Source organism: Python bivittatus, unplaced genomic scaffold (genome assembly GCF_059951505.1).
Source record: "Python bivittatus isolate LINGU-HERP-01145 unplaced genomic scaffold, Pbiv_v1 ctg000660_np1212, whole genome shotgun sequence".
NCBI lineage: Eukaryota > Metazoa > Chordata > Lepidosauria > Squamata > Pythonidae > Python > Python bivittatus.
In genome coordinates this window covers 303,305-328,078 of record NW_028277092.1, presented here as the reverse complement: position 1 = coordinate 328,078, position 24,774 = coordinate 303,305, and the positions used below count along the sequence as shown (strand labels likewise).

Genomic DNA, 24,774 nt, shown 5'->3' with positions numbered 1-24,774 from the left:
TTAGTTACTGGGGAAAACAGAACAGCAAGGCTGGAAAGAGTACTGTATTTTTACATAAATGGGTATTAAATTTGAAAGAGTAGTGCTTGAGTTTCCTTGCTGGCTTGGAACTCAGAGGGGTCCTGCCTCTCTCGTCCTCCAAAGATAAAAGCAAGCCAGGTACAGAGAGGGGCTCCTCACGCCCAAGAAGCTGGTTCCCCACTGGTTGAGGCGGCATTCCCTCCAAGGAGGCTTTTCTGTCCTGCAGTCCCATGTGAGAGATCTCCTCCCCAAACATGCTTGTGAAGACCCCTCCCCAGCACTTCCCTGTAGCGTCTTCCCTCCTGCATCTCCGGCACCTTTGCCCTAAAGGAAGCGAACCAAGTAAAACAGTGCAGACCGTTGATTTTGTAAATGATGGAGCAAGCTCTCCCCCCAGCACATCTTTATTCAAGGAAAGCAAACACCCAATTTGTATAAGCTCTTTTAGAGACTAACAAGAGCTTCTTGCTTGCATGGATTTGAAATGCAATCAAATTAAGCAAGCCCTCTCACTGGCCCTGAGAGCAAGATCTGCGCTGTCCTCCTGGGGGGCATTGGAATGTGGCCCCACAGGACCTCTGGGCTGCACCAGCCCCCCCCCAACTTCACCTCCAGCAGGTGGGCCTCAGAGTCTCCCCCGAGCCTGCTGCACCCCGCTGGGCTGGGCCTGGTCCTAGGAGAGGCGCAGGACGCAGTCCGTCTCTGGGTACGCCGGCAGGTTGAGCGCGTACTTCTTCTGCAGGGCCTCGGGCACAAACCTGCCCCCGAGGAAATGGTAGCGCCCCTGGAACTGCCGGGCTGCCTTCTTCGGCGCAGTGAGCGAGATCAGCATGTCCGGCTGCAGCCCGTCAGGGTTCCCCTTCTCCACATCCCAGCCTGGCAACGAGAGGAAAGGGGGCTGTGAGTGAAAGATAGACCGCCTGCGGGTAGCCGGCCAAGGACCACGCTTGCTTCTCCCGAACAGAGATGCCGCAGAGGGAGCCCTGCTGTGGTCCCCTGGTGTAGCTAAACCCGTGGTGCCCCCGGCATCTGATTCCACCCTCACGCATCCTTTGTAAAATCAGCCCCATTTTCTCCAGATTTCAGGAGGGGCAAAGCAAGACCAGAAGAGAAAGGAAAAAATGAAATATTCAGACAATATTCAGCGAGGTCACCAAACAGAGTCAGAAGAGTTAAACTACTGGATTCCAGAGCCTGGCCTGGCAGACACAGCGACCTCACAAAATACTTTTTGAGTGGAGATAAACGGGGAGGAGGCTCCCCAAATTACCCTCCAGCCCCCACCCTCAGCAGCTGGCCTCCACTTCCTCAGTTTATTTTAGAGGAGAGGTATGCAGACCTCCCTGTGTGGCCTCTCTGGCAAGAAAGGGGATGCGGGAGGTTGGTACAGGACTTGGTTTCATGTTTTTGAATTTGTTTAAAGCAAGTGCCCCCAAACTCTGGCTCATCAACCCCTTCGTGAAGTTTCAGATTGTTCACTGACCCCAAACATATGAAAATAACTTAACAAATACTACTTTAACCAATTCTACTCTGAATAATAACAATGACAACGGTGGATAGTCCCATCAACCCTTTGGAGAACCTTGGTTTAAATGAATGCCTAGAATATTTGACCACTCATAGCATTAGGGGGAAAAATAGACTACTGCTATGAAGAAACCCAGGCTAACTGGATTCAATCTCTTTCAAATTACGAGTCTAGAATCTGCTAGAGGCCAAATTTGTCAGCCCCTGACCAAATTCTATTCAAATTCTCCAAAACTGTTCTTGGGCAGAATTATTTCTACAAACTGCATGGAGGGGCAGGAGAGGGGGGTTAGTTAAATCAGTGCAACTCTACGAGACTCAGCCAGGCCCAAGACGATACCAAGCGGTTCATGACCAAATCAAAAGGTTGCAGAATTTCACTGCTGCAAAACAGAATATCCAAATTTACAAAGATCTAAGTTTGACAGAAATGGGGGCGGGGCACACAAGAACAGAGGTGAGCAGGATGAGAGATGAGCCCCCCCCCCACCTTGAGGCCTTTCCTCAAGGACCACCCAGCCTGGGCCAAACGTACCAGAAGGAATATCGATGCTGACAACTGGGATGGTGACCTTCTCCAAAGTGCCCAGGATTGCAGCGAATGGCTCCCTCACAGCTCCCTGGAAGCTGAATCCAAAAATGGCATCCACCACCAGGCCGTAGACTGCGTCGATGAGGGCAGCCTGCCAGGGAAATCGCAGCTGTGTGAATGCAACGCAAGGGCTGCAGACGGGGGAGCCCCAAGAGATGCTTCAGTCCAGCCTTCCCCACTCCGGGAGCTCTCTCGACAGCAGTGTTCCTCAACCCTGACCACTAGGATGTCTGGACTTCAGCTCCTAGAATTCCCCAGTCCGCAAGCAGGAAGGGCTTCTTTTGTCTTCTACTTACTTCGGATGGAAACTCCACAAGGAACGGGATGTCCATCTTCTTGCACTGGGTAGTTAAACCTTCAAAAAGCGGCTTATTGGGGCGTTTGGGATAATACAGGGTTGGCTCGTAGCCCTGCGAAGACAGGAGGGTTGATCCCTTGGTGGAGAAGGACTTCTCTGGCCTGCCTTGGGGGGTGTTCTGTTCCTCACTGCTGTTTCTGAAACCACGGCTTGAGAAGCCCGACCGATCAAACCGCTGCATCGGCACAGGAACGCACTCCAGTGAACCTCCACGGACAGAGGTTCACAACCTCTGGCCATCGTCTGCCAGCCTTCCCAGAGCCTCTTCCCGACCTGGGCCTGCCCCAGCTGCAGGGCTCTGACGCCACTGCTTTCCACTTGTCCCGCATGGCAGGCTGCTGGGGCGCACGTTCTGCCCCACGCTCTGGGGTTAGCTGGCCAGAGCTCGGTCAGAAAGGTGCCCGTCTTTTTTTTTTTTTTTTTGAGGCATAAAAAACAAAGGACCTGGCGTGATGTGGTGGCCAGCATCCATTGCCAAGAAAATTACAGAGACATGCTCACGCGGTCACCACTTTTTAAACTGCCTACTCCTTTATCACTAAGCAGTTTCGTCATCAGGCATTTTCCTAAGGAGACCGCTCCTGTTTAGAAGAGCGGCATATAAAAATGGTACAGGAATAACAGCCCCCGCCCCCCTCCCAGCCGTTCTGAAGCCCAACCTCCGGGATGCCAGTACCAGCCTTTCCCCAGCATCCCTTACAAACACGCCCAGAATACGTGCAAATCACTTACAAACATTTTCAGATGACGGGCACAAACTAGTCCATCTCCGCCGTTGTTCCCAGGGCCGCACACAATCAGGACCGCTGGCTGGCTGATGGTGAAGCTGCTGCTTGGGTACGCCTTGGGGAGAGAAAGAGAGGCTCGTCCGTAGGGAAGCAAACTCCCTGGGAGACCCCCACACACAATGGGATATCGGGGAAAGATTTGCAAGGGTCCGAATTCTAATCTAGAGAATATAAATGTAAAGAAGAGCAAGTTTCTAGTCTTCATGACTCCATAAGCAAGCTTCTGAAATCTTCTGGAAATAAAGGATAAAACTGTGCATAAACACAGTTTGATGGTGCCCGGAGTTCTGCTGTTCTCCGACCTTCAGCAGTAACTGGAATTATGTACCTTTGCTTCATATTCCCAGTCCCCTCGCCCAGGTCTACTTGAAAGAAATGTAATTATTCCCTCCCTGAAAAGAGATCATCTGTCTTCATTCCCATACTCTCAACCAATCGAAGATGGTTCTCCCATCTCACCCCACTTGAAGTATAAATTATTTAGAGAGAAAGGACCTTCTTTTCAAGGAAATACTGCCCATACGCGCACAGACGCACACAGGCTGAAAGCTCTGTAATTTCCACTCAACTCTGTGTTTGCATTCACAGGACACGCTTAACTCTAAAACGGGCTAACAGAATACAAATACTGCATTCTCATCTCACGCTTTGCCCAGGGAAACCAGGCAACGCCGAACGCAACCGTCCGGTTCACGTGAACATGGGAAGGCGCATGGAGACCAGCAGCCCTTCGCTATCCGGCTCTGCTGCGTCTCGCCCAGTGTGTTGTGCGAACCCAGCTTTTAATCTCTGGACACCGAAGAGCTCAAGACCTGCTGCTGAGCTACACAACGGGAACGTTTTCGCCTCCGGCCTTGGGTCTGGGTCTTTCGACAGCGGGAGGGGAAGGGCAAGCGGGGGAGTCTCCCTCGAGCCCCGACGGACGGAGCCCGGCCCCCACCTACCTTGGCAATGGCCGTGGCGCAGCTGAGCCCCGCCAGCTCCATCAGCTGGTCCACGCTGAACTTGTACTCCTCGAAGAGTTCCTGGTCGATGGCCTGGGCTTCCTTCTGGCTGGTGGGGGGAGGGGACCGCTGAGCCCCAGAGCCTGGTTCATCGGCACCCTCCTCCTGCTTGCCGCTGCCCACAGAGGTGCCCACAGAGCCGACGGCCGGCCGCAGACCTGAACCCGGCGTGCCTCCCCTCCGCCGGATTGCTGGCCCCTTCTCTGCGAGGCCCTCCCTGCCTGCCCCTTCCCCTTCCCCTCCCCCTCCCCCTCCCTCCTGGGGCAAGGCCGGGCAGACCGGCTCTGCCTGCCTCCGTCGCCAGCACTTTACCGGGAGGCGCAGCTGGGAGTTCCTGGGCGGGGAGAGCGGCGGAGGCGCCCTCGAGGGCAGGCGGGGTGCCCCGGCGGAGGAGCCGAGGAGCCGGGAGGCCGCCCCGGCGGGCAAGGGCCTCGCGCCCGGCCGGCCCTCGCTTCTCCTTCCCAGGCTGCGGCCCGGCCCGGCCCGGCCCGGGTTTCTCCGCCCCAGCGGCGCTAAGAGGGCGGACGCCCGCGCCCAGAACTCCCCAGCCAGCAGGGCTCAGGGGCCGCGCAGCTCTGGGAGCGGGCGCCCGCCCTTTTAGCGCCGCTGGGGCGGAGACACCGCGAACCGGCCGACTGCGCCTCCAGGCCGGCCCGACCCCGACTGCGGCCCCCGGGCCGGGGCAAGCGCCGGGCCCGGGAGAGACCCCCATGGCCGGCCCAGAGCCGGGAGGGCGGCGCGGCGCGGCCCCGGCAGGCCCCGTCCCCGGGAGAGGCCCTACCCCAGGTACTTGGGCCCGGGCGCGGCGCTCTGCATGGCGCGGCGAGGCGGCGGCGAAAGCAGCGAAGGCGGCGGCGGGGGCCGGAGCCCGGCCGGGCAGCGCCCCGAGGCGGCCGCCCTGGAGAGCAGCAGGCCGAGGCCCAGCAGGGCGAGCCTCCGCGGCCCGGACATGCGGCCAGGCCCTCCGCGGCGAAGGCGGCTCCGGGCGCCGCCTCCGCCCCGCTCCGCTCCGCCTCCCGCTCGGCCGTGACCTGCGCCGCGCCGCGCCGCCCGAGCCCCGGGAGCCCGCGCGGGCCGGGGCCAGAGGCGCCCACCGCGGGGGAGGCGCGCGCGGGCAGGCCGGCTGGGCCCCAGGCGGCGCCGCTGCCCGGCGCGGACCGCGCTGCGCCCACGGGGCACGTCCGGGCGCAGAACGGGGGCCGGCCCCCGGACGGGGCTCGCGCGGGCCGGGCCGCTTTCGTCCGCGGCACCTTCCCCCCCCGAGCGAGGGCGGGGGCCCCGGGCGCCGCTGTCGGCCTACCGGCGGGGCCCCCGAGCGCGCTGGGCGGCGGCGTCGGCGGCGGCGTCGTGCTTCAGCCGCGGTCGCTTCTCTGTGTTTAGGGTTTGCCGCGTTGCCGCCCGCCGCGGGCAGCTCGGACGAGCGGGCGGCGGCGCTCCGCGGGGCTCCTCGCGAGCGGGCCTCGCCCTCCCGGCTGGGACCGCGGCTCCGGGCCCGGGCGTCGGCCCCGCCGGACCGCGCTCGCGGCCGCGCCCTGGACGGGGCTCGCCTGAGTCGGGCTCGCCGGCCGCTGCGGGGCCCGCTCAGCGCCCGAGGCCCCGCGACCAGCCGGGGCCGGGTCGGTTCGAAGCTGCGGGGCGCCTCCCCGCCCGAGGCCCCGCGTTCAACCGGGCGAGGGCAGGCCGCCGCTCAACAGGCTGCGCTGGGGCGCTCTGGCCACGACGGCGGAGGGAGCGCGAGGGCCGGAGGGGCCGCCTTGGCCTTGAGGGGCGCTGACGCCGCGCGGCTGGGCCCGGGGCCGGCTCCGGTATCAACGCCGATCAAGGATGATTCGTTTAGCGGCCAGGTCCGCTTTCTGTCATCTTGGATCCCTAAAAAGCGCTACGGTTAAGAGATGGGACAAAGCGACAAATGTTCGTAACCTTAGAGGGGGCGAAAAGTCGCAAAATTTGTTTATACTAGTTGCAATGAAGGTTGGAAGCCCCTTCTTTCTGTATCTCTTTCCCCTTTCCTTATTATATTCCTGCTTTTCTTTCTCTCGTATGTTTTACGGCTTCTTTCTGTTCTCTTTTCTTTCTTTAAGGTTAATTTGTACCAGATTTTACTATTATCGTCAAAATTCTTAATAAACATGACATATTTCCGCTCCTGCCCTGGAAACGAGAGGAGCTCCGGGGTCTTTGCCTGTCTCCTGAAGGGTGGAAGAGGGAGAGACCCCCCTCCACCGTCCCTCTACGAAGTGCTGAAGCTGCGGCTGCCCTGGGCGAGGAAAACGGTGGCGACCCAAGGTTCCCCCGGAGCCGAGCGCGAGGGAGCAGGTGCATGGTGCCCAGGGATGCCCGAGGGGGCAGTCAAAGCTCCGTCCATTTTGATAAGCGTCGCACCGTCTCGGCTGCCTTTTCCTCTCTTTGGACCGTGCCCTGCGGATGCCCCGACGTTCCTCTTCACGCAGGGACTTTTCTACTTGGGAGACTTCCAAAAGTCAGCGTCGCCTTTTGGCTACAGCCTCAGGACAGTGATGCTCTGTTAGAGAAGCTGTGCCTTCTTTGGAGCCGGCGCCCTCGCGTGCTCGGCATGCAGCTGCTGCGCCTCAGGAAGGAGACGGCCGGGGTGGGCTCCCTTTGGCTGGATCTTCTTCCACCCTTTCCGCTTCTGTGTCCGCTTTCTCACCTGACTCCTTGAAGGCCCGGAGCGCGTGAAGGTAATTCTGTATGGAGACAGACTCTGGAGCCAAGAAGCAGGGGCGTCCGGGGGCACCTTTCCCGACTCACCCATTTCATTAAAGGCAGGAGTTTTCGTGAGGTGCAACTGCTGAATGGTGCTACCAGGCTCCTCCTGATTTCGTGCCACTGGGGCAGGGTTTCTCAACCTTAGCGACTTCCAGATGTGTGAATTTCAGCTCATGCTGGCTGGGGAATTCTGGGAGCTGAAGTCCACACATCTGGAAGTTGCTAAGGTTGAGAAAGCCTGCACTAAGGATTTCATGGCTTCATACAGGAAAACGTCGCCATTTCTCTTTAGTTTGCTCGGGGAGGAGAGATGGGGCCAGGAGAGGCACAGCATGATCCCTCCACGGGAAGGACGACGGGCCCCTGAACTGCAAAACGCCACTTCAGAAACAAAGCAAGTACAGGCTCCCTTCGCTTTCGACCTTCGGCTTTCTTGGTTCCAGCCTAGGGCTCCCCTTCCGAAGAATAATGTTTTCCACCCGCGTGACCGGCTCCCCACCACATCCATCCCAGAGTCCGAAGGCTCATGGCCGGGCCTCTCCTGCCTCCTTACTGTGCAACCAAGCAGCTCTTTGGTGGAAGCTCAGAGCCACCTGGACATCCCCTCCCGAGCGAGTTGTGTGCAGCTCCGAGGTTTTGGAGGACAGCGGCTCCTTCTGCCCCTGGCCGCCTGGGAGAAGATTCTGAGCTGGGAGAAGCTGAGGCCAGTATCATTGCGCTGTGTTGCTGTGAAAGAGAACTATCTGGAGCAGGGCTCAACTAAGTCAGCATCCCCGAATTTAGTGGGGAAATGATCTCGGACCCACTTTAATGTGCGTGACGCAGCGGGTGCATCTACCTCGTATCTCCTCCTTCCCCTCAGCGCGCTTCCCCAGTTCTAAAAATGCCTGCCTGCCTGCGACACAACACCTTTTGAAAGAAGCCCACTGTTCAGAGGGGAAGGAGAGGGAAGACAAGTGGGATTCCAGGAGAAAATAAATGGAAGAAGATGCAGGAAGCTTTGGGAGAAATGAGATGATCAGAAAGCAGGAGGAGGAGGAGTGTGGGCAGACACAAAGTATTTTTTAAAGGAAGAGAGGATGCTGGGCCATCAGCAATTTCTACCTCTCCTGCAGTCATCAAAGACAGGAACCCCAAAAGGAGCTGTTAAATGCACACCTACAGCACTTATATGGTTGCAGGGCTTACCAAAGAGAGATCCAGAGATCTCAAACGAGTTGAGGGGCTGCAGAGCACGTTCTGCAGGCCATGTGAGAGAAAGGCAAATCTCTCCATGGCAACCAGTTCCAACAAGGGATCCCCCAGCCCGCTGCGCTCAGCTGCCGTGCTCGCTCCGTCTCACCCTTTTGGGGTGTCCCACACACCTGCAGGGGCGACTGCAAACTGAGAAGCCGCCCCAAACCCGCTCCTCCCAGCATACCTCACCTCTGTCCCCGTGCTCCATCCATAGGGGTGGGGCGTGCATGCATCCCCAGAACTCCCTTGGGGCAGTATTGAAAATGTCAGAGCCTCTTTTTATGGGGGGGGCATTCAGGAGCAGAAGGGGAGCCTTGAGCAGCAGGGCACGTCTTGCACGCTCCTAACCCTTTCTTCCATTTTCTCCTCTTCTTTTTCCTTTGTTTTAGACCGGTTTTTACTCAGTTACTTTCTTGAGGGTGTGATCCCCCAAACACTGGTGGGGTGTCGCCCTGCCTGCCTCTATTTTCTGTGCCTCTGTTTAACCCAGCAGTCAGCAAGCAGCTGAAGGAACATCGCACAGGAGACAACCCAGCTGCTTCTCCATTATCCCCGATGTCAGGGCGAATCGTGGGCGCAGGGCCCCTCTGCTGTTCAGGCCTCGGTGTGAGTTTGAAAAAAGGCGCCCCTGCTCAGAGAGCCACAATCGCCTTAACGAGCACGTTCAACGGCACTTGCAGGAAGAGTTGGCAGGACCGAGCTTCGTGCAGTTCAAACACTTCTCCCAAAGCACACGCGCAGCGCGCCTTTCAACACAGGGCATGACAAACAGGCGCTGCAAAGACGTAGGAAACATCAGGATGTCAAAGCAGCCAGTCTACAAAATCATGACAGCCTAATAAGAATCCATTTACAACCAGTAAAACCAATCAAATAGGCAACCCCCTAGATTGCCAATTAAAACATTCCATTAAATTAGCACCCATAAAACAATAATTTAAAAGCCTACTTGTTACCTGCCGGGGTAGGGATCCAATTTTCTAATCTTGCAGTGGTCAGCTTCTTCCTCTATGTTCTGGACTGAAATAACTCTTGAAAACCCTTCTCAAATATGTTCCAGCTGACTGACGTCTAGAAAGCGTTATGGACCCAATTCCACAGCCCTTGGTCCTACACGGGGGTGTCCGTGGGAATATGGACAAAAAAGTCAACATGGCAGTTGTGACGATGCCATTGAGGCTCTGCCCTGTTTTCATAGTTTGATGTGACACACGTGTGCGTACAGATGGGAAAAGACCTATCCCCAGTGGCTGCTCTTCCCCCAGTTCCATAGCGTTCATGGTGTGAGATTAGGTGGTGCGAGTCTGCTTTGTGTTAAGTCAGCCAGCGTGGTGACCTGTGGCTAATCTGTCATTACGTGATAATTTCTTAATTTAAATCGCTGGTGCGCTCACTCATAATTAGCCAGTGCAGGTTGTATTCACATATAATTCCTCAGCTGGGTGACGATTCATTTCGTGAATCTGGATTCTGTTCATTTATTCTCCAGGTCTCTGAAATACAATCTTGGGGCCCTGCTAATGAGCATCTATAGACAACTTTTCCTTCCCAGTTCAGGAACATGTGGCTGCAGTGGCTATTTGGCAGTGATTTAGAATACAAATGCTTTTTTAAGGTGGCATTATTTGGACTAAGCACCAATTACTTCCCACAATCCCCAGTTCACATACATAATTGGAAGTGCAGTAAAGATTTTATTTGCTACTCCCCATTTCATTTTCTAGAGTAGACATCAGATCTTCCCAGGGCCTTCCCTTAGCATCTTTGGGGCTTGAGGATAAATAGTTTCTGTACTGTTTCAATAAAATTATGTATTAGAAGAGACTATGCCAGTAAACATTCTCACTCCAAGCAGAAATCCAGATATAATGCTTCCAACCAACTGAAAAAAGAAACTGGAATGAGACCATTTATCACTCTTTTGTACCAATGCAGAGCCGTTCCACTGTCTTTTGGTTCTGATAAGAACCCCTTTAAAACAACAGACAAAAGGCATAAAACTCGCCTAAGTATAGAAATCTTCCGTGTCCTTTCTAGGCACCTACCTAGAGAAATCTTTTAATAAGGCGTTGAAGGAAATAGATGAACCCTGTATTATTGGTGGAATTGAGAGCTCAAATGCCCGTTCTCGTTAACCTGTAGAAGCTTTAAAGAATGTGAGATCTCTTCAAATGAGACTGACACAATGGAATATTTGCCCTACGACTCCTGCACGTCTCACCGAGGTGCAAGGCAACCCTTAGAGTGCATTTTCAACACTACAGACTCTGCTGAAAAGAGAGATCAAAGCGGACCCCTTTGCGGCCCAACAGGAGTCAAAGGACCAGCAGCAGCAGCAGCCAGAGCAGCGGAGGCCGGGGATGCAGCCGAGCCGCGGGAAGGGACGCCGCCGGACGCCCGCGCTGACCGATAGCCCGGTTGGCCGCCGGCGCCACCCGCTGCTCCATCGGAGCGAGCGCTCTGCTCACCGGTTGCCCGGGACGTGGCGCGCCCGATGACTCGCGTTCTCCAGCCGGGAAGAAGGCGCCCGTTCCGGGGCCAGGACAGAAGCGTCCCGTTCCGAGCGGAAAAGCGGAGATCGCCGCGGTTTCCGCGGCTGCTCTCCGCCGCTGAGTTGGGCTGCGCTGGCTGCGCCCCCCGCCCGGCTCGCCTGCCCTTCCGCGGGCTCCTCTGGGCGGGAGCTCTGAAAGGAGGCCCCAAACGCCCTCGCCCCCCGGGCTCCACGCGCCAGGCTCTTTCCCCTGAGGCAGCCTTTGCTCTCCTCCCTCCAGACCGGTGTTTCTCAGCCTTGGCGACTTGGAGATCTGAGGACTTCAGTTCCCAGGATTCTCCAGCCCGCGTGGCTGGCTGGGGAATGCTAGGAGTCGAAGTCCACGTGTCTTAAAGTCGTCAAGGTTGAGAAACCCTGCTCCAGACCATCCGGAGGCGAAGCGCCGCCTGCCCTCCAAAGTATCAGCTCCACGCTGGGACAGCCGAGACAGCTTCAGGCGGCCCCGGGTCTGGCTTGGAGGCAGGGGTGTAGGAGGATATGGTCAAAAAAGTCACAGCGGCGGCCACAACGGGGCCATCGGAGCTCCGCCTGTTTTTTATGCGTGTTACAAAGTTTCGATCGCACCCTTGTGGCCGCCATCTTGCCTTTTTTGACCGTTGCCTTCCAACAGCCCGGTCGGAGGCGAGGGGAAGGCATCGCTGGGAGGAGAGCCGGGGCAGGCGCGAGAGGCTCGCAGGGACCGCAGCCCCTAAGCGGCAAAGCCGAAACATAACGCCACGAAACGGGGCAGGCCTTCGACCCCACCGGGGGGCCCCTGCAGAGGAGCGAAGGGGGCCCCAAACGCGCTTCGTCTCTGCCCGCCGCCCCGCGCCGCGCCGCGCCGGAGGAAGGCTTCCCAGGGGCCAAGCAGCCGACGCGCATTTGCGCTTCTCAGCGGCCGCCCAAGGACGCCCCGGCCCGCGCGGCGCAGCCTCTCCGCCGGCTCCAGCGCAGCCGGGCGCGCTCGCAGCCCCGACCCTGGACGGACCTGAGGACCTGCCCAGCCGCGCCACGCCTCCCGGGAAAAACTACAGCGCCCAGGAGCCTCCGCGGCCAGCTCAGCTGCTGGCGAGGGAGGCGGCGGGAGATTCAAAAATCCCAGGCGAAACGCAGCGCGGCGGAGGGCTCGGCGATGGCGCAGCGCGCCCAGGCTCGGTCCGGCTGTGAGTCGACGGGGCGGGACGGGGCGGGACGGGGGCGGCTGGGCACGCCGGGCGCGCCTCTCCCGAGGGCGGCAGGCAGCCGCGGCCCGGGGTCTCCCAGGCGTTCCAGCGCGCCAGGGGGAATGGTCGGAGGAAGCGAAGGGCGAGGCTGGCTGGCGCGTGCCCCGGCTCGGAGGGGCGCTCGGACTTCCCACCGGGGCTCCGAGAGGCGCCCGCGCCCGAAGCCCCCCGTCGCCGTTGCTCTCCTTTGCCCGGGGGCGGGAGGGAGAAACGCCGCCAGAGCCCTGCAGCAGGAAGGCGCCTTAAGCGGGCGGGGATGGCGGCGGCCGGAGGCCGTGAGTCACAGCCGCGCCTCGGCCCTGGCGCTGTGGAGCCTCCCCTCCCCTCCCCTCCCTTCCCCTCCCCTCCGGGGCGAGCTCGGCGGGGAACGGTCCGGAGGCGAGTGGGCTGAGCGGCCTGGCTGGTCTGGAAGCTGCTCCGGGCTGCGCCTCGCCGGCCGGTCCTGCCTCCTCGGGTCGGCTCCGGGCCCGGGGAACGTTACGCGGTTCTCGACTCTCTGGAGGTTGGCAGACTAAGAACGAACAGGGTCGGAGCCGCCTTGTTCCGATCTCTGGAGAGGGCTAAGCTGTAAATTGTTGCACGCGCTGGTCTGGCTGCCTCCGTGCACACGCTCTGCCTGAAGCGTCCGGAGACTCGAGTCGACGAGAAAGCGAGTCGACCCGCACGCTTGCTCGGGTGTGCTTCACTTGCGAGTTACCTGGCCGTGGTTCCTGACTGAGCCGTAATGGCTGGGTTCACACACCGGGCCAAAACCAGCAAGAACGCGCTGTGGCTTTGTGCAACGTGTGAAGGCCACCCGAGAGGCAAACTGTCGACCTTGCTCAAGTCCCCCTCAGCGACACAAGCTTCCTGGGTGATTTTGGACCCCTAGCTTTCTCTCAGCCCAGCCTACCTCAAGGGTCGTTGTTCTGGGGGACGTGGGAGGGGGTCCTAGCTGTCTGGAGCTCCTGCAGGAAAGGTGGGAGGCAAATCTGTTTGAATAAAATAAAAATGGTGTGATCCATAGCTCCCAAGGGGGAGCTTGGCTGGATGCAATGTCAAGGAAATTGCGTTCCGCTAATTTTTTGCTCCTAATTCAGGAATCCCTTTCCTTGATATCCTTATATTGCGGGGCATTCTCCATTCATACACAGAGGCAAACTTTGCAGATGGCGAGGGATCAGAACAAACATGCCCACAGCCATATTGCTTGGCAAATTTGGAGAACTGCTACTTCTTTGCTATAATCTGCAGGTTATTAAAATCAGTTTCTGCCTAAGATGACAAATCATGGACAATATAATCATGTGGAAAACAAATCATGGTTCAGTGTGATAAGTTAAAATAGGGTGTTTACTGTGGTAGAAATTAAAATACCCTGACTTAGAACTGGAGGAGACTGGGGCAGAGGAAACCGGTTGGCCAGATTTGAAGTGAGAGGATGCAAGAGGTCTTGTGGGGGGGGGCTACTTAGACAATGCGAAGGTTGGAGGCCGGAGAGATGGTCAGTGGTGGGGAGGAAACAGGTTGGGCGATTTGCAGTTTACGTGATATGTGAAGCAGGACTGGAGGCAGTGCCTGCTTACCCAGGCTTGGGGTCCTCTGTGGCTCCTTGTCCAAATGTGGAATCGCTGCTACTTCTCGCTTCCACAAAGTGGAGTTAGAAACAAGGCTCGGAAGGACCCAAGGAATGCTGCATCTCTCCAAAGCATCTTGTAGAGCAGGAACAGACAACCTTGAGTGCTCAAGGGATGGGATATGTTGTGAAACTGCAACCTTTAGGGCTTCTTGGAAGAGAAGTCAGTCACTGTGATGTGTGGGGGAGAGAATTTTATGATTAAAATATGTCTAGAAATTGGAGCGGTAGTTTTCTTCATGAAACCTCGACCCGCGGAGGCATCCAGGGAGGCCCTGCCTCACAGTGCGCTGAAGAGGTGGGGAGGACCGTCGCCTGGAGCAGCTGCAGCCAGTTCCGGGGGTTGGGGAGCAAGGGTGGGTAGGGGGTCTTGGGCTCCTCTGAGGCTTTGGCTGCTGCATCTCTTAGATGCCATCTCTGGGGATGGAAGGAGAGAATCAGCAGAAGGAGTTCCAGCTGCGGACCTCCTGGAGTGTGGTCTTGGGGATGAAGTTCTTTCTGGTTTCCACAGATGAACGTCTCACAGCAGAGGAAATGGATGAGAGGAGGCATCAGAACATCGCCTACCAGTATCTCTGCCACCTGGAGGAGGCTAAGCGGTGAGACAATTTTCGGGGTGGGTGGAAGAGGACCCAGGACTCTCCTTCCCAGGGAGGCCCCCTGTATTTGAAAGACTGCCCCCCCCGAAACCAAAGCCAGCGATCCTGAGAAGTGGTGGATTCCCCCGAAATATACGTGATCCATTGTCATGGAGAAAATCCGTCCGTGTGGTCGCCAGGAGTCAAAAACGACTTGGAGACGCATCATCATCATAAGTGATTGAAGAGGCTGGAGAGCCACAGAGAAGCACAGAGTTGAAAAAACCTTAGAGGTCCTCTGTACAGGATCCACTAGAGCAGTGTTTTTCAAACTTGGCGACCTTAAGATGGGTGGGCTTCAACTCCCAGAACTCCCCAGCCAGCCACGTGTGGGGAGGTGTCTGTATGTTCACAAGTAAAGTGGATAAAGACATTTCCTCCTCCTCCCCCTGGCCACAGGACCTGGAGGGTCAGCCACTAAAATTAATTTTGAAGAGGGGGGTATTTGGACAATTCTGTCCAGTGGGGAGGAGGGGGCTTTGCTGGCGCTGCTGCCCGAAATCCCAGGTCGGGGTGGGTGTCTCCTGAGGGCACTGGCGAGGGGCTGCTGAGAGCATTGATCGGATGCCTGGGACCGGAGAGGCGTAACCGTCCCCCAACTCTCCCCCTCAGCTGGATAGAAGCTTGCTTGAAAGAGCCTCTGCCCCCTCCCACGGAGCTGGAGGAGAGTCTGCGAAATGGTGTCACCCTGGCCAAGCTCGGGCATTTCTTTGCTCCCGACGTGTGTCCCTTGGGGAAGATCTACGATCTTGACCAGGCCCGATTCCAGGTGAGGGGCTGAGGGCTCGGGGGGGCCTGGAGCCCTTTCGGTCTAGGGCAGGGGCCTCGTGCACAGGGGTCAGGCCAGGGTCCCCCTCTGGTCTAGTTAGCTTTGCCCTGGGTGACTCTGGCTTCTGCCGCCCCCCAAGGGGGCCCTGACCGCTGCTGGCGTTGTCCCAAGAGCTGGTCCCAGTGCCTCTGCAGGCAGGGTTGGGGTGGGGAACAGGCTTGGAAAGGCTCCCCTGCAGTCCACGGGGCTGGTGGACCTAGCCAGGGGCCTTGACCCAGGGCTCCTGCAGGCCGGTCAGAATTGTGCTGTGCTCGTACGAAGCTCGCGAGACCATAGGCTGGAGAACCCCCAAGGGAGATGGGTGGCTTCTGGTTCTGGTCAGGGGTCTGCAATTTCTGGGAGGTCTTGCTCACCCAGGCAGCCTTGTTCTTCCCACCAGAATGTGTCTATTCTCCCTTCTCCTTCTGCTCATTGTGACAATCCATGGCTTCTCCCCCAACTGGAAGGCTGGATGGCTGCTCCTCCCTGCCAAAGACTTTTGGGCAGGGCGCTGGTTGCTGGGATCCTAGGCAAAAGGGTCTCCCAGGGGCCCCCTCTCCTTGCCACAATCATCCCTGCCCATTCACGTGGCTTTTCCCACGTCCACCTCACCATCTAGAAGTGTTTCTCAACCTCGGGAACTTTAAGACGGGTGGACTGGCAAGCTGGCTGGGGAATTCTGGGAGTTGAAGTCCACCCGTCTTAAAGTTCCCGAGGTTGAGAAACACTGATCTAGAAGAAAGACCGCTCCATCTCTATGCTCGGAATGGTCTGGAGGAGGAGCTGCAGCATGGGGCTTTACAGGTGCCCAGCAAAAGGGTGCCAGCCTCTGGTGAGAGCCTTGGCAGCAGTGCCAATGCACAGAGTCCAGCCTTCCTTCTGGCTCTGAGATTGGGGGCTGCTCAGTTCTGGAGTGGTCCCTGCCCCAACCTCTCGTGGTGGGGCTGGTACAGGCAACATTCTCTCCTCTTCCTCCCTGAAGGCCTGCGGGCTACATTTCCGTCACACGGACAACATCAACCGATGGCGGGACGCCATGAGTCGTGTCGGGCTACCTGTGGTAAGGCCTCTGGTCCCCACTCCTTCGCTGGGTGTCCAGGGAGGGTCCCCTTTGTGCTTTGACTCCTCCTCTTCTCGCAGATCTTCCACCCTGAGACAACCGACATCTACGACAAGAAGAACATGCCTCGCGTGGTGTATTGCATCCATGCCTTGAGGTGAGCCTGGAGGTGGGGGGAGGAAAGACCCCCCCAGTAGGTAGTACATTGGTCTCAGTTCACCAGGAGGGGGTATGAACTTTGCCACCGCAGACCACAGAGCTCCTGTTAGCTGGCTTACATATTTTCTAAAACGGGGCATTTTTTCTTCATTGTCTCCATGAGAAGCACGTTCTGCTTCCTAAGGCTGAACCCCTGGGGGCACGCAGTCCTGCCAGGGCAGCATGCCAGGGGCCCCGAAATGGAAATTCCCCTTTGAGGAAGGGCCATCAATTCCCCAAGGTTGAGCTCAGGAGGAATTACACATCTGTGGAGTTCGTGGGAGCCGTATGGAGACAGCTTTCTGATGTCTTCTGGGGAGGTTTCCAGCTTCTCAGCCTTGCCTTAGGCCATGCGGTTTCTTTGTGGTCCGCCATCCAAGGATTTGCCAACCATGCTTAGCTTTTTCGAGGACAACCAAGGTTTACTAGCTGCTGCTATCTGTTGAGGACGCTCAAGATAGTACATCAACTAATTATTGGGAAATAATTGGATCGGTTGTATTTTCCTACTGATGTAGGCCTTTCATATAATAAAAAAAGCTAGAAGATAAAAACATTGTCACAGTCTTTCAGAATAACTGCAAAGACTTCTCTACTTGATCCTATATATCCTATCTTTTTAATGCATAGACCCGGGTCTATGGGTTTTTGTTCTCTTTGTTACTTACTAATGTGACATGCCAATACTTTTTTAAAAAATTAATTATTTTTTATATAAAAGACTTGTTTTTCTCCAGTAATTTACCTTTTAAATGAGATGGTTGTCAGATTAGGTGAGAATGGACCTGGGAAGGCAAATGAACTGTTCCTCTCTACTCTCTCTTAAGGAGAAAGAGAGTTTTAAATTTAGGCTTATCTTTCTTTTGAGTAAAATTGTAAAGAGTTTGAGTGTATAAATCCCTCTCTAGAAGCTGCAATAGTTTTGGGAGACAGGTTAGGCCAAGATAGACTTAAAGTTACGTTAAAGTTCTGGGATTGATTAAGGAATAAAAAAGATTCATACCTGTGTTGCAAACTAAGTAGCATAAGGTACTACGAGAATCAAGAAGCGTCTTTTATTCTCGCATCGGCCCTGTGAAAGCCTTACACGGCTGCTACCTCTCTCCTCCTTCCCCACAAACCCCGGGGTTTCTCATCTGGTTGCCGGTCAGTCCATATCTGGAGACTTCACTTCCTGCTTTGGCGGCGTCTCTCGCTTTGTAAGTCTGGTCTCCAAGTCTTCCTGTTCATGTTGGATTCACGTTCAACCAAATCTTCCTCTTTGCTTGTTCTTCTGATCTGCCTCCTAGCTTATACCTGTTCAAGCGTGGGCTGGCTCCCCAGATTCAGGATTTGTATGGAAAAGTTGACTTTACAGGTAAGACTTTCCCAGAAGGAGACTTAGAGTTCTTCTGATAGAATCACAGAGTTGGGAGCTCTGGTTCTCTCTCTCTATTTTATGTGGCACATCCTTTATTTGGCCCTTCGAATTTGAATTATGCTAACTCTGAAGCTGTAGGAGAACTTGTGGATCTTGGAGAATGAATGAATGAACGAACGAACGAACGAACGAATGAATGAAGAAACCCAGTTTCTTATGGCCTAAGAACCCCCTCCCACCTCTAGGATTCCACTTGTTAATCATTGATCGATAGGGTTGAAGACCCTGAAAGGTTGGGGGGGAGCAGGATGGCAGTCCAGACCCTTCCACCTGACGTGGCACATTGAACCCTTCCCTTTCTCTCTGCTTTATTCTAGATGAAGAAATAAACCACATGAAAGGGGAACTAGAGAAATATGGCTTGCAACTTCCCTCCTTCAGCAAGATTGGTGGGATCCTGGCTAAAGAGCTCTCAGTAGACGAGGCAGCTGGTATGCGTCTGGCGCAGTGCTTCTCAACCTTGGCCGCTGGAAGATGGGTGGACTTCAACTCCCAGGATTCCCCAGCCAGCATGGCTGGCTGGGGAATCCTGGGAGTTGAAGTCCACCCATCTTCCAGCGGCCAAGGTTGAGAAACACTGGTCTAGCAGTTCACCGCCATCTGATCTGTGGGACCTGTTGCTGCTGCTCTCCCGACGTTAACTCAGCTTCTCCCCTTCAGTGCACGCTGCCATCCTGGCGATCAACAACGCAATAGACGTGGGGGTTGTGGCAGAGACCGTGGCGGCTTTGTGCAACCCCAGCGCCATGCTGGCTGGCCTGCAGGAGAGCCTGGGGGCCTCCTACCAGGAAGAGCTCTTCCGGGCCAAAGTGGAGAAGGCTCAGAACACAAAGAATCAGGTAGGCAGAAACACAGCCAGCCTTCTTTCACCTTTCCTCATGCCCCCCGGCCCCCCTTCTCCCTGCTCTTGTGGGCACTTGATGTTAATTCTGGTCACTGGGTTTCGGCCGGCTGCGGGGGAAGCCAACGCTCGCCAGCAACCTGGAGCACGGGAGCAGCCTCACAGCGCCGTGGCGTGGAAAGCTCTCCTCTGCTGAATTTGCCTCAGCTCCCGTCCCTGATTATGCAAACCTCCTTGCAAGTTTTAGTAGGAAAACACATGCAAATGTGCAATTAGCTCATGCAAATTAGCCTTCATTTGCATAATATGTTTTTTTCCGAATGCCCCAAATCCCTGGTAGGTTCCGAGAGAAGGGTGATCATGGGAGGTGGGGATGAGTCCCACTTCCCTCAGGGCGATTCCCGGTTCTCTTACTCTGTTTCATTCATTTGGAAATATTCTGGAAGCCGCAAAACACTGCTGCAGGCTTTTACCTTTCTCTTTGCTCGCTCTCAGCATCTGCAAAAGACACCGGATGGCGAAGACATTTACGATCGGTGTTTGACCCAAGCTGAAATCCAAGGCAGCATCCATCTGGTGAACAGTGAGTAGACTGGGACCCCTCCCTGCCTCTGCTGCTCTAGAAGTAGAGAAGTCCCTTGTCTAGATTGAACATTGCTGCAATTCTGTTTCTACTTGCAAGAATTAAGAATCCAGACCATGGTTTGCGGTTCCAAAGGACACACAAGCCCTGACCTTAGCTGGCTTTCCTTTCCCATTCTGCTTTGGGGTGACAGAGCTGGGCTTGGAGGGGTGTTGGTCATTACTGGCATTTGTCTAGCCAGCCTTGGCAGAAATCACTGTTTTCAAACCATAGTTTGTCATTGAAGACATCTGGTCAAGTCAAAGTTAGCCTTCTCTGAAAAAGCCCTGGGAGGTCTACTTCCATCTCCCTGTCGCCATCTCTGTGGCGATGGTCAGGCCAGCAGCTTTCCGGCTGCATCCAGGATGCTCTTCGGAAGGCTACCCCACATGCCCTCTCTCTTGGGACGCTCCTGAGAGGCCCCCTCTGGCCCTCTGCTTCCTGCAGTCCCCACAGTGCCCAGTTGCAGGGGAGCAGGGAGGGTGCTAAAGCTGGCCCCCAGGGCGAAATGCCCAGTTCACGGCCTGGAAAGTTTGCAGTGTGCCAGTCTCCGTAGGATGGTGGGTTTGGGGAAAACTTCTCATTTCCTGGGAGCTATCGGTGGCCCCGCAAAACGGCCTTGCCTGCAGCTGAGTCAGGCCTTGGGCCTTGGCTGAACTGAAGCAGAGCTCGGGCAAAAACCAAAGAGGGGGCCTTTCCAGCATCCCTGACCTGAGCGGGTGGGGTCTGGCCACCCTCCTGGAGGTTTCTCAGGGCTCCTTGCTGGGGACACCAAGCCTGAGCCGGGAGGACCTCCTGTTTCATTGGTTGCTTCACTGCAGATCAAATGTGCCCAATGACCCAAGTTCCCTGGGCCGCATTCTTCTCTCCCTGCCTGCGGTCCGAGAAAGAGTTTTTGCACGAGCATCGCTTGCGACCGTTTCGCTCTCTTTAAATCAGTCAGGAGTGCCCTGGAGGCGGTCGATGATGCACTGGACGCCGAGGACCCCCAGACTCTGTACCACGTTTTGCAAGACCCCGTCCTGGCCCTGAGAAACCTGCGGCGAGACAACGCAAGATGGTACCTGGATCAACTAAACGCTGACCGGGAAGAGAAGGCACTGGTGCGCCCTGGGGAGTGGGACTGGGGCAGGGAGGGGAGGAGGGGTCCTCCTTGGCAGTGACAGGGCTAGGAATTTTCTGTATTGCGCCCCATCTCTCCTCATCCTTCTCCCAGCAAATTAGAGAAGGCTCCATCTCTGGAACAGAAGGACCCTTCAGGTGGGCTCTGGGACGGAGCCTCTGGCTAAATCAGGCCCCCTGGAGCTGCCAAACTAGTGGGAGCATTTTGTGCACCCCTGAATTCGTACTCTCCCTCTCCTGGGCTCCACGGCTTTTCCTCCAAAGGAAGGAAAAGGAATCGTCGGACAACCATTTTGCTGAATTTCTGACTTTTCTCTGAGCAGCATCTTTGGGGTAGGAAACATGTAGGAAACTCCATGGTGGAGGGGCACTTCCTGGGTATTCTCACTCCAATGCCAATAGGGGTAGTCCAGCTCTTTCCTATCTAAAAGCTTCCCTTCATTATGATCAATTGAAGAACATCGAAAGAGACCCACTGATGCTCCAGTGTCCTTAGCTGCTGCAGCGGCCTTCCTGCTTGCAATATCTAACCCTCTTCCACCAAGTAGCAGGGTGTTCTGCTGTCCACCTTTGATCATCTCAGCCAAGTTGCTTATTCAGACCCCTCTGTCTCCTTCCTTCTTCAGGAACTGGGCTACGTTGACTTGCTTGAGCAAGGAGAAATTCAAGCTGGACTTCATGTGGCCAACCAGAGAGGCGATCAGGAGCGTGCTGGTGAGTGGGGTTGTGCCCCAGGCCAAGGGGGGAGATGTGGCCCAAAAACTCAAGGCTCCAGGCCTTTCCAGAGTATATCTGCCATCCCAAAGGGATGGGCTTCCGGCATGGAGGACCTCCTCATTCCAGCTTTCTTGGGAGGCTGTTGTGGGAGGACTGGGGATCAATTGCAGTGGGGTATTCTCTGGCCCCACAGCCCTTGGGTCCTATTTCCCCTGCCCAGATCCGCATCTGAGGCCAACCTCACCCAGAGCTGGTAGCTTCTCTGGGGGAAGAGCACCAGCGCCACGGCCAGAGGATATTGGTGACTTCTTCCTCACTGATAATGATGATTTTAATGTTGGGCTGAGCTGGGTTTTATCACCTCCTTGCAAGGAAAGAAAATAAAAAGAGCCAGGAGGCATTTCCTTTGTCAGAATTTATTATCTGTCAAACCCTTGTGCTGGTTCAGCGTGGCACCTGTTTTTGTGTCAGCCCTTCATTCCCTGGGTGCATCTGGGCATTCTTCAGAAAGCCCTTTTTGCACCCAGGACCATCTGGATGCTTTGTTCATCCTTTTAGAGCAGTGTTTCTCAAGCTTGGCAACTTTAAGATGTGTGGACTTCAACTCCCAGAATTCCCCAGCCAACATGGCTGGCTGGGGAATTCTGGGAGTTGAAGTCCACACATCTTAAAGTTGCCACGCTTGAGAAACACTGTTTTAGAGCTTTTCTAACTCCCCTCCCACACCTACACGCTCATCTGAGCAGCATATGTTGCCTGCAGAGAAGATCTCCTGCCATGAGTGGGTCAAGCTGACCCCTAGAAGCGGGGAAAGGAAAGGGACCTGGTGCGGAGGAGGAGCAGTGGAGGCATTGCAGCCTGGCGGGGCAATCTGTTGGTGGGGGAGACAAGGGCAGTGCCAGCAAAGCACTTAATGTGATGCTTCGGGGAGGAGCACTGCCTTGGGTCCAGCCTTGGCTCGTTGGGTGCTGTCTGTGCTCTTTGGGGACAGAGAGCCACTGGGGAGGGGGTCTCCTGCAGGGAAGTCCTGCGTCTTGCCTGTTGGCCTGAGAAGCTTTGGGGCCGCCTCGTGCCCCTTCCTGACTCTTCCTGCCCCAACGTCGTCTTTCTAAAACACCTGAAAATCCACCCTGTGCCTGTGTAGCTGCATATGCCATGAGCCACATCAACGCTTCCCTGCGGAGGGGAATCGCAGAGGAGACATTGCGGGCCCTGGCAAACCCCGAGGCTCAGCTCCCGGAGGTCTTCTCCTTTGCCGCTGAGCTCTACCAGCGAGAACTGTCTGCTCTGCAGCGGCAGCACCCCCAGGTGAGTGGGGCCCAGGAAGGGCTTCTCTGGGTGGGCTGGGCCCCAGTTGGGTTGCAGCCCAAACAGCTGCTGCCTCTCCTGTCTGTATGGCCCTTCCCTTCCCTTCCCTTCCCTTCCCTTCCCTTCCCTTCCCTTCCCTTCCCTTCCCTTCCCTTCCCTTCCCTTCCCTTCAGCCCTGAGCTTTTCAAATCTTTTTTTAAAACATCAGAACTGTGCTTCTCATCCCCTTCAAACCCTACAAAATATTGAGAATGAGAATCGTTCGAAAGTCCATTGTATGGAATCAGGCGCATGTCCTGGGCCGGCCAATGGGTATCTCCTGCTTTTCGGCGTTGGGGGTGTTACGATGGGGACGGCCATCGGCCGGCTCAAGAGCGTCTGCTCGGGGGCTTCTTCTGGGCACGCCTGGCTTGCCAAAAAGCAGGTGGCGGGCTTCCTTCGCAGGGGGAGCTGGCCCAAGAGGAGCTCTTCGTCGCGGTGGAGATGCTGTCCGCAGTGGCGCTGGTCAACCAAGCCCTGGAGGACGGAGACAGCTCCAGCTTCTGGAGGAGCCTCCTCAGCTCGTGCCTGGGCCTCTCCGGTGTGGAAGAGGGCCACGCGCAGCGGTAAGACGCCCTCCCCGGCTCAGCACGGTGGCCCTTCCCTCCTTCTTCACAGCATCTTGTGCTGTGTACCCAACTAGCCAACGGTTAGCTCCAGAAATTTTTCGCAGTTAGAGTAGACCATGATTAATTTCTGTAGTCTAACTAACACTGACTCTGGCTCCAACCTGGTGTTCTCTTTTGTTTTAATTCTTCAGTTATTTTGAGAGCCTGTCAAAACAGAAGTGCCTCTTTCGGGATACACGGCGTGACTTCCTGAGCTGGAACGATATCCAGGCCTCGGTGAATGACGTGAACGCCCTCGTCCGCGAGGAGGGGGAGAGTAAGGCTCTTTGCCCAAAGGGGACTTTGGGTCGATTGCAACGGGGTATGCACAGAGGGCTGCGAGCGACAGCCCAAGAGCCACGTCCGGCCCTCTGGATTCCCCAGCTGGGACAGTCCCACCTGCAAAGACAGAATCGGGGTATCTCGGAGATCAACTTGTCCTACCCCTGGCCCATGCAGGAACCCCTAGCAGAGCACCCCCCCCAAAGATGCCCATCCAGCTTTAGTGTAAATGCCTCCATTGAAGGAAAATCCATCGCCTCCTAAGACATTTGGTCCACTGTGGAACAACTCTTATCTTAGGAATCTTTGCCTGACGTCCAGCGAAATCCGCTTCTTTATACTTTAACCCCAGGTTCCTGACCCCCTCCCCTTCTGGAACAGCTCTGAACAAGCCCACCAAGACACCTGAGGCTTTTTGCCTGTACAGGTAGTCCTCAGGTTATGACAGCAATTGGGACTGGGATTGTCATTGCTAAACGATGCGGTTGTAAAGCATCGCTTAGCAACGACAATCCTAGCAGTCCCGGTTGCCGTCGTAACGCTAAGATGCACGGGTCATTAAGCAGGAAGAGGTGGGAGTCCCAGGTAAGGAGCGCAGGGGTGCCGGGGGGGGGGAGGTCCTGAGAGGCCTGGTGCAGGCTGTGTGCAAGTGTAGGGAGGGCAAGGGAAGCAGGGAGGCTGGGGAGACTGACCAGAGCGACTTGCAACCTTCCCCACTGGCTTCCGCATTGACTTAGCTTGCTGGAAGCTGGCAGGGAAGTTCGCAAATGGTGATCGTATGACCACAGGGCACTGCAACTGTCATAAGTGCGAACCAGTTGCCAAGTGCCCAGATTGCGATTACGTGACTGCGGGCGCTGGGATGGCCAGATCTTTGAGGACTGTTTGTAAGTACCCCTCGTTCAGCACTGTCGTAACTTCGAACAGTTTTGAAATCAGGTGCCTATACGCACAGCCTCCTAGCAGGATACCCTTGGATTGCCTCCCAGAGGATACAGGACTCATTTCAGAATTACACACTCCTAAAGATTCAATTTCCAGAGTTAAAGGCCTCTGGACGTTAAAATGTACAAGTCACAAACAGGCTAACAGCCGATGGATTCCTCAAGGTGCCATTCTGCAGGAATCCTACCAAATCCTTAAGAAGCGTCTCTCTCCGGCCCTTGGCTTAGCCAATGCCTCCCTCTTCTCTTGCAGAAATCCTTGCCGTCCGGCTGATCAACGAGGCTCTGCTGGGTGCCTGTCCAGAGAGGACCCTCACGGCTCTGCTCCTGCCGTCGGCTGGCCTCTGTGATGTGATGCTCCCGAGGGCCAAGCGATACCATTTCGTTCTGGTCCAGATGTTGAGGCAGAAAGCCCAGGTGGGGAAAGAAGGCGTGATGTTTGGGGTGGGGATGTCCTGTACCAACACCAACAGGCACTTTGAGCAAAAGTTTCAGGCTGTCCCAGAGCTGGGTGCATGACCTCTGGATTAGCTATCTCCAGAA

The 24,774-nt window shown here is 56.0% G+C and overlaps 2 protein-coding genes across 5 annotated transcripts in view; one reads left to right on the top strand and one right to left on the bottom strand.

Moving 5' to 3' along the window:
* Positions 1 to 385: 385 nt before the first annotated feature.
* Positions 386 to 5,317, bottom strand: NAXE (NAD(P)HX epimerase). 3 transcript variants are annotated; one of them, XM_088151177.1, is made up of 7 exons: positions 4,918 to 5,053; positions 4,606 to 4,795; positions 4,234 to 4,342; positions 3,234 to 3,344; positions 2,440 to 2,676; positions 2,087 to 2,234; positions 386 to 897 (listed from the first exon to the last, which is right to left on the bottom strand). In XM_088151177.1, the coding sequence occupies exons 1-7, from the start codon at positions 5,003 to 5,005 to the stop codon at positions 695 to 697; spliced, it is 1,086 nt and encodes a 361-aa protein (XP_088007303.1). In that variant the 5' UTR covers positions 5,006 to 5,053; the 3' UTR covers positions 386 to 694. The 3 variants fall into 3 exon arrangements, with proteins under 3 accessions (XP_088007303.1, XP_088007304.1, XP_088007305.1); XM_088151178.1 differs by lacking the exons at positions 4,606 to 4,795; positions 4,918 to 5,053 and adding an exon at positions 5,075 to 5,317; XM_088151179.1 differs by lacking the exons at positions 4,606 to 4,795; positions 4,918 to 5,053 and adding an exon at positions 5,075 to 5,311 and having other exon boundaries at positions 2,440 to 2,553.
* Positions 5,318 to 5,792: 475 nt separating this feature from the next.
* Positions 5,793 to 24,774, top strand: part of IQGAP3 (IQ motif containing GTPase activating protein 3) — a 41,403-nt gene continuing 22,421 nt past the window's right edge. Inside the window, exons 1-15 of one of the 2 annotated variants that reach the window (XM_088151173.1) lie at positions 5,793 to 11,949; positions 14,136 to 14,223; positions 14,875 to 15,031; positions 16,053 to 16,130; positions 16,211 to 16,287; positions 17,618 to 17,685; positions 18,066 to 18,179; positions 18,409 to 18,587; positions 19,085 to 19,172; positions 20,151 to 20,314; positions 20,960 to 21,047; positions 22,195 to 22,358; positions 22,803 to 22,963; positions 23,158 to 23,282; positions 24,485 to 24,648. In XM_088151173.1, the coding sequence (XP_088007299.1) occupies positions 11,919 to 11,949; positions 14,136 to 14,223; positions 14,875 to 15,031; positions 16,053 to 16,130; positions 16,211 to 16,287; positions 17,618 to 17,685; positions 18,066 to 18,179; positions 18,409 to 18,587; positions 19,085 to 19,172; positions 20,151 to 20,314; positions 20,960 to 21,047; positions 22,195 to 22,358; positions 22,803 to 22,963; positions 23,158 to 23,282; positions 24,485 to 24,648 (1,746 nt within the window). In that variant the 5' untranslated portion in view covers positions 5,793 to 11,918. Of the gene's footprint in view, positions 11,950 to 13,995; positions 14,224 to 14,874; positions 15,032 to 16,052; positions 16,131 to 16,210; positions 16,288 to 17,617; positions 17,686 to 18,065; positions 18,180 to 18,408; positions 18,588 to 19,084; positions 19,173 to 20,150; positions 20,315 to 20,959; positions 21,048 to 22,194; positions 22,359 to 22,802; positions 22,964 to 23,157; positions 23,283 to 24,484; positions 24,649 to 24,774 lie in introns of those variants that run through there. The other variant, XM_007441254.3, reaches the window with a different exon arrangement.

Bases quoted from the DNA above. Each gene is read 5' to 3' on its own strand.
- NAXE (XM_088151177.1), bottom strand. From the start codon at position 5,005: ATGGGGGTCTCTCCCGGGCCCGGCGCTTGCCCCGGCCCGGGGGCCGCA. The intron at 2,235-2,439 runs GTAAGTAGAAGA...TTTCCCTGGCAG, and splicing joins TTGTGGAGTTTCCATCCGAA to GCTGCCCTCATCGACGCAGT. The intron at 898-2,086 runs GTACGTTTGGCC...TCTCGTTGCCAG, and splicing joins CAGCATCGATATTCCTTCTG to GCTGGGATGTGGAGAAGGGG.